Source organism: Prionailurus bengalensis, chromosome X (assembly GCF_016509475.1).
Source record: "Prionailurus bengalensis isolate Pbe53 chromosome X, Fcat_Pben_1.1_paternal_pri, whole genome shotgun sequence".
Taxonomy (NCBI): Eukaryota; Metazoa; Chordata; class Mammalia; order Carnivora; family Felidae; genus Prionailurus; species Prionailurus bengalensis.
In genome coordinates this window covers 15,211,369-15,218,971 of record NC_057361.1, presented here as the reverse complement: position 1 = coordinate 15,218,971, position 7,603 = coordinate 15,211,369, and the positions used below count along the sequence as shown (strand labels likewise).

The 7,603-nt window shown below is 43.4% G+C and overlaps 1 protein-coding gene across 2 annotated transcripts in view; it reads right to left on the bottom strand.

Moving 5' to 3' along the window:
• Positions 1 to 5,810: 5,810 nt before the first annotated feature.
• PPEF1 (protein phosphatase with EF-hand domain 1) overlaps positions 5,811 to 7,603 on the bottom strand; it is a 109,914-nt gene continuing 108,121 nt past the window's right edge. For both annotated transcript variants that reach the window (XM_043570118.1, XM_043570117.1), the window contains one exon: positions 5,811 to 6,429. In XM_043570118.1, the coding sequence (XP_043426053.1) occupies positions 6,221 to 6,429 (209 nt within the window). In that variant the 3' untranslated portion in view covers positions 5,811 to 6,220. The remainder of the gene's footprint in view (positions 6,430 to 7,603) is intronic.

Sequence of the window (7,603 nt, the reverse complement as noted above, 5' to 3'; positions counted from 1 at the left end):
TGGGGCACCTGGGTGGCTCAGTCGGTTGGGCGTCTGACTTCGGCTCAGGTCATGATCTCGCGGTTTGTGAGTTCGAGCCCCGCATCGGGCTCTGTGCTGACAGCTGAGAGCCTGGAGCCTGCTTCGGATCTGTGTCTTCTTCTCTCTCTACGCCTCCCCTACTTGTGTTCTCTCTGTCTCTCAAAAATAAATAAATGTAACAAAAAGTATGCATTGCAGCTTTGCCTTAGTGGTCAAGAGCTGGAAACGAAGTAAATACCTACTAAAAGCAGGCTGGCCAAATCAAGGGTGGTCCTCTGTAGCATGGAATTATTATATAGCCACTAAAAAGAACCAATTAATGAACAAAATGTTCATGGTAGCACCGTCCATCATTACCCCAAAGTCTCTCAGTAGAATAAATAACTGCTGGTATATTCACACAATAGGATATTATAGACTAACCAGAAGGCACAAACTCCAACTACATACAACAACCTTATGAATGTCATGGTACCATGTTGTACAAAAGAGGATGTACTGAATGATTCCATGTACACCAGGCACAAAGGAGGCCAAAGCCAAATCTATGCTGTTACAAGTCACGATGATAGTTGCACTTATATGGGGGGGGGGAAGAGATACATGGAAGAAGGCATGAGGGGGATTGGGGGATCCCGGGACACTGGTTGTGTTCCGTTTCTTGATCTGGGTGCTGGTTACATAGGTGTATTCATTGATGTGTGTATTCAAAAAAGAAAAAGAATTAGAGCCATTACAACTTGCAGGGATTTCAAGTAGGTATTATTGGTTGAGAAAAGAATGCAGAAAAATATGTATAATATAACCCCATTTTTATATAGCATATAGTAATCAAACCACCTTATGTATTACTGTGCATGTAAATCTATGCTTGTATGAGGACAGATACAGGTCTGTACAGGTTCATATGGGACAGATGGAAATATGGAAGGCCATAGAGTAGGTTAACATGGCTTCCCCAGGTGAGTGAGACAGGATGATGAGGGCCATGCTTATGTTGGGGGAGAAGAGGGAAAAGAAGAAAAAAAAATGTGCCCGTTTTTTTTAATGTATAATATTCCATTTATGTAAAAAACAAACATTAAAGAGGAAAATTATTTACAAATATGTTCTACCAAAGTGTAAAAACTGAGACTCACTAGGGGTGCCTGGGTGGCTCAGTTCGTTGAGTGCCTGACTCCTGATTTTGGCTCAGGTCATGATCCCAGGGTCATGGGATCGAGCCTGCTAAGTGTGGAACCGACTTGAGATTCTCTCTCTGCCTCTGCCCCTCTCCCTCACTTGCCCTGTCTCTAAAATAAACAAATTTTAAAAATTGAGATTCACTAAATGACAGTATTGTGTAATTCAAGCACCATGGCCTATTACAAACTTCATCGTCCAAGTAAAAACATGAAGCCTCAAGATTATTAACAAATAGCAGTAGATACCAAAAGACTATTTATTGGCTTCTAGCAATATGGTGGACTCAGACAACTTGAAAATCCTTTTACTATAATCACCTACAAGTACAGGGTAAAATGTAACATAATTATGACAAATGTGCAGCTAAGCTCACAAATAATAAAAGCAAATCCCCAGGTGCCAAAAACAAAGAGGGAAATGAAAGAGCACAGAGTGGGTGCTTAAGCTAATGGGGGAGGGTATTTGTCTCCAGAACCCAGGGGTTTGGTGTTAATTCCCACACAGGGGTAGTAAATGAAGCTTTGGAAGGTAGGGGATTGGAACTGAGTACTTTGCATAAAGCCAAGACCCTTAGAGGACTCTTATTTATGAAAAGATCTGAAAACAAGAGAGACTACGGGACACAGGGCTTTGTGTGGGGGAGAATAAAGAAAAGCTCTCTGAGAACTCAAAGCCACAGGACCACAATTCACATTGCTTTTACTCTACCCACATAGTTCAGCAACTCCAGACTAAAAAGTAACAGAATTATTCCTCAAGCAGTGATACTACCACGGCCCCAAGGCAGAAGCAAACAAAAAACTTCTCTGAAGAATTGTGCCCACATCCCAAATATCATGGGATTTTACACACACACACACACACACACACACACACACACACACACACACACAAAACCAAAACGCAAACCCTGCTAACGAGATGTCTACAATAAAAAATGGCCGAGCCCAGGAGAGAACAATCCAACCAGATCAAGAGTCTGCACACACAATTATACCCCCATAAACTCAAACTACAGGGAGATAGCCAGAAAGGGATTATAAAAGAAATGCACATAAAATGACTGACTAGAAAGGAAGAAAACAAATCCGAATAGAACTAAACCCTATGAAAAAAAAAAAAAAAACAAGAGCCAGCAGAAATTGAAAGAAATAGGTGAGACCCCTTAATGTATCTTGGAATAAATCTTTTAAAAAAGATTGTAAGAGAGGCGCCTGGGTGGCTCCTTCACAGAAGTCCTACAATGTATACAGAGGACTAAAGGACCCGAGACATTTTGACGAAGAATAAAGATCAGGGAGGGGTCGGGGCTCCTAATGGCAGCTACAAAGACTACTCTAAGCTGGAGCGTTAAAATACGTGTGGTATTTGTGAGCAGACAGACCAGAGACCAACGGATCCTCAGCTTAGAAACGGAGCTTGCTATATGACACAGGTGCATTTCAAACGAGTGGCAAACAATGAACTATTCAAGGGGCGCCCGAGTGACTCAGTTGGTTAAGTGCCAACTCTTGATTTTGGCTCAGGTCATGATCTCAGTTAGGTTGACCAGGTGGAGCCCCGTGTAGGGCTCTGTGCTGACAGCACGGACCCTGCTTGGGATTTTCTCTCTCTCTCTCTCTCTCTCTCTCTCTCTCTCTCTCTCTGCCTTCCCCCACCCCACTCACACACACACTCTCCCTCTAAATAAATCTTAAGAATTATTAAAAAAAAAAAAGAACTATTCGATAAACGGTGCCTCCACATCACACCCCAAAATCATTTCCAGCGGATGAAAGAGCTTAACGGTCTGGAAAACCACTTTTTTTTTTTTTTTGAGAATACAGTCCATTCTGGTTATTTGTAGTATTTGTGTTCTATACAATCGCGGCAACCACTGGTTTCGTGAACACTGAGGCAGCGCTCCTGGGGCAATACAGGGCTCGGTCCCTGCGAGACTTCGGTCACAAGATTTTCGTCAAATGATCAGTAAGATAACCTCATTGTACGTGTGTTTCTGTTCACAGACGCCCCATTTCATACACATAGATGATTCATCAACAGGGACGAAGGAAGCTTATCTAACGCACCTGTTTTCTCTGAAACACCTGTCTCTCCCCCCGCCCCAAGGCCTCCTTGCACTTTAGGAACAACACGAGCAAGAACTTCAGCACTATGTTTGAGGGCCGCTTTCAACGGTGAAATCACCAACACAAAGCACAAAACTACAAAATCGTGGCAATAAATAGACATTAGTTACCAATCTTGAGGAAAATCAAAGTATATTCTTTCGGTGAAAATTCCAACAAAGGCAAATAATTAATTCGCGACTGGAAGCCCAGGAGAGAAAATGAGAGTTCCAGAAAGAACGCCAAGAAGAGATAACCAAATGCTATTCAGGAAGCAACAAAAAGAAAGACTCATGCCGGACTGCCTTAAAACTGCTATCCTGGGATCATCCGCGGATTTTCATAGGAGACAACGGGGCAGGGGCTCCAGATACATCAGGTTGTACACATTCGGAGCACTCGCTAAGATTCTGTTCTTTTGGAACCACTCTCGGCGCGAAATTTTGTATCAGTCGGGGTTCAACCCGAGGCCGAGCCGGGACGATCCATGTGTGTATGTGTATACATACGAAACCACTAGAAGGGGCTTATGCAAATGCGGGAGCTGGTTAAGCGGGCTCCGGAAGCCGCCGTACCTGGTGTCAGAGCTCCGAGTCCGCTGGACGGGCAGGCAGAAGGGGAAGCAGGCTGGAACACACGAGCACAGGCTGGCACTCCACAAGAGCGGACTGAAGACCGAGCCCACTCTTAGTCTCCGCTGTTGATTGGTGATTGGTGATTGGTGATTGGTGACGAGGTCATCCTGCAGAAGCCAGGGCCCTTCGGCCCGGAGCTAAGACACGCCTGGGCCAGGAATCAAAGAAGCTGACAGAGGATCCAGGGCAACTCAGAGCAAGTGCCGGCCTAGCAGCCCCTCCACACCAACAAAGTGACTCGCGGGTCAGCAACAGCGTGTGGGAGCCACGCCACGACCGCCGCTTTCCTTTGCCTTCCCGACCACTCAAGAATCTCCCTGGCCGCCCATCTTAAGCAGAAACACGTGAGACAGGGGAATTCTGAGAAATGTAGTTCAGCCGGCCAAAAGGACACGTGGCAACCCCAGCCCACTCTTTAACGGTTATGTCTCCTCAGACCCTCTTTTTGTTCTCGGGTTAGCTTTAGTAAATTACAGTTTTCCCTAGAAAACGGCCCATTCACCTATTTTTGAAAAGAGTTATTTGCCGTAGTCCTGTGAAGCATTTGTAGCAATTTCTGGTCGAGCTCCAGTTATATCACTTGGCACTCATTAATCTGGTTACCTTCTTATGTCGTCTCCTAATTTAACTGCATTATCATCGGAGAATGTAGTATTTTGGGTTTTGGTTGCTTGGTATTTGAGAGATGTTTTGTGGTCTAATACATGATCCATTTTTATACATGTCCCATGTGTGCTTGAAAACAATGTGTATTCTCTAAAACTGATTCCAGAGCACACATGCCCACAGTTAGGTGAATTAGGTTGCCCAAAACTCTACACACTACTTTTTTATTTAGATGGTCAATTCCTGGCACGGGCATATTAAAAATCTCTATCAATTTCTCCTACTGGTTATGTCAATTTTCGCATTATAAATGTTAGAGTTCTGTTATTGGATGCATATATGTTTATAATTCTTCTGTCTTCCTGGCGAAGCATTCCTCTCAGCATTCAGTAATGACCTTTTTTTACCCCTGATGATATTTTTTGCCTCAAAGTCTACCCTGTCCGACGTTAGTATAGCTCTGGTTTTAATTATGCCTTTTTTTCCCTTGCCCAGTAGGGGTTTCTTTTACTTTCTTGTCAGCTCAGCTATGCATTAAAAAAAATATATATATATATATATATGTGTATATATATATATATATATATATATTTGTTGTATTTTATCCATTATTTCTGGTGCGTCTATCAAGCAAGGTTGCGGGAGATCTAACTTGGCATGTTGACAGATCTTGAAGTTCTCAAAATTAGAAAACAATGAAACACGTACTCGCCTTTAAAGGGAAACCTATTATGTTTGATATGCAATCAGAATACCAGAATAAATTGCAAAATGTATGCATAACCAAGGCCCCATCTCACCAATGACCGTGTCAAACCATATTAATTGTAGGGCTCAACGTGAATTGTATTCACTTTGTATCTCCAACAGACAGGAAAAAAAAAAAAAAAAAGCTTTTCCAAACAATCCACTCCCACAGCTTCCACGAAGAATCTGATATGACCCCCATCCCTCAAGGGTGGTTCCCCCACGATTGAGAATCACCAGATTATGGTCTCCAAAGAAGACTCAGCTCAAAGGGGTGCCTGGGTGGCTCAGTCAGGTAAGCATCCGACTTAGCTCAGGTCATGATCTCAGGGTTCATGAGTTCAAGCCCCGCATCAGGCTCTGTGCTGACAGCTCAGAACCTGGAGCCTGCTTTAGATTCTGTGTCTCCCTCTCTCTCTCTGCCCTGACCTCACTCACACTCTGTCTCTCTCTCTCAAAAATAAATAAATTTAAAAAAATTTTTTTAAATAAAAAAAAGAAGATTCAGTTTAAAGATGGAAATATTTTATTCCATTACTAGTTTGGTATTCCTCCTCCCATCCCTCAGTCATTCACAGATGTTGCACTTTTCTCTGCGGTTCTGTGGGTTCCTTTCAACATGTTTCCAAACTCCTCTGGTATCTTGGTCAAGGAGGCCAACACTAGGCTCAAACCCAGTTTCTACTTGGCAATGCATGAGTCCTAACACTGGAGCCAAATCCTATCAGCTGACATTTAACCTAGTCTTACCAATTACAGCTTACTGGAGACTCAAATACCCACACTATACATCTGCTCATGGCACGAATGGGGGTCTACTTTTCTCTACAACTGATTATGAATTACAAGCGTTCGGGAAAAGATGGTGTCGGTGGCTTGGGCCCCAGGATTTACAAGCAGAGAAAGCCCTAGCTCTTGTTAAGCAAGGCCGCTACCTGATTTGTTCAACTTATCCAATTTATGCACTACATGGAAAGCCTTTAGGAACTCATTAAAGTCAATGCTTCCATCTTTGTTTAAGTCCATTCTTTCAGCGAGCTCATCAATTTGAAAATCATCAATATGAATGTTGTAGTGACTATTGAAGAGTTTCCACATGGAACGAAATTCTTCCACGGAAATCAGGCCTAGAAGAATATAGAAGAAGGTGTGAGTGTTCGTTTTAAGACCCACTTAATGGTGGAGTGGGGAAGCTATACTGATTGAATGGTCCCAATGAGAAGAAGCTCGCTGCCATGCCCGACCATCAGACACTGAAGGAGATGGAAAAGCCAGATTGTAAATATAAGAAACAATGTGTCACTTTCAACTACCAGGTGGCCCTGACATTATTCCAAACCTGGAATGAGTATACACTCAAGGGATGGGGGTGGATTATGGACCGTGGGACCCTATGTGGTATAGAAATTACAGGATCTAAAATCTAAGGGAAAAGGACATCAGGGCAGAGGGAGAAGTGACCCTGGCACTCAACAAGAGGACTGCAAACAATGGCTCTGCCATGTTTTCTAGGCAATCATTTGCTTTCATATTTTGATTATTGACCTTTTGGTCTTCTGTGATCTCTGCGGTTGAGGATTATCTGGTGATTGTTTTAAAGTTTGAAAATAAGTATGGGGTGCCTGGGTGGCTCAGTTAAGCACCCGACTTTGGCTCAGGTCATGATCTCGCTGTTCATGAGTTTGAGCCCCGCATCCGGCTCTGTGCTGACAGCTCAGAGCCTGAAGCCTGCTTTGGATTCTGTGTCTCCCTCTCTCTGCCCCTCCCCGCTCACATTCATTCTCTCTCTCTCTCTCTCTCTCTCTCTCTCTCTCAAAAATAAATAAAAACATTAAAAAGTAATAATAATAAAGCTTGAAAATAAGTAATCATGCATCAAAGCCAAGCAGAAATGAATTTTCATACCCCTGAGTCCCAAACATAGGATCAGAACTCCAGGAATGATTTTTAATGCCAGGAGTAACTACTATGTTTAAATGGACAGTGAATTATCTTTTCATCTGTGCTGATGATTTATAAAAGGAGCTATTCTTGTCTAACAGATACAGAGGCCTATATAGGGGCCATATGGTCTTGAATACAGTTGGTGGACAAACTAAAATAGTAATAATCCTGGGGCGCCTGGGTGGCTCAGTCGGTTAAGCGTCCGACTTCGGCTCAGGTCATGATCTCACGGTCCGTGAGTTCAAGCCCCGCATCGGGCTCTGTGCTGACAGCTCAGAGCCCGGAGCCTGTTTCAGATTCTGTGTCTCGCTCTCTCTCTGACCCTCCCCCGTTCATGCTCTCTCTCTGTCTCAAAAA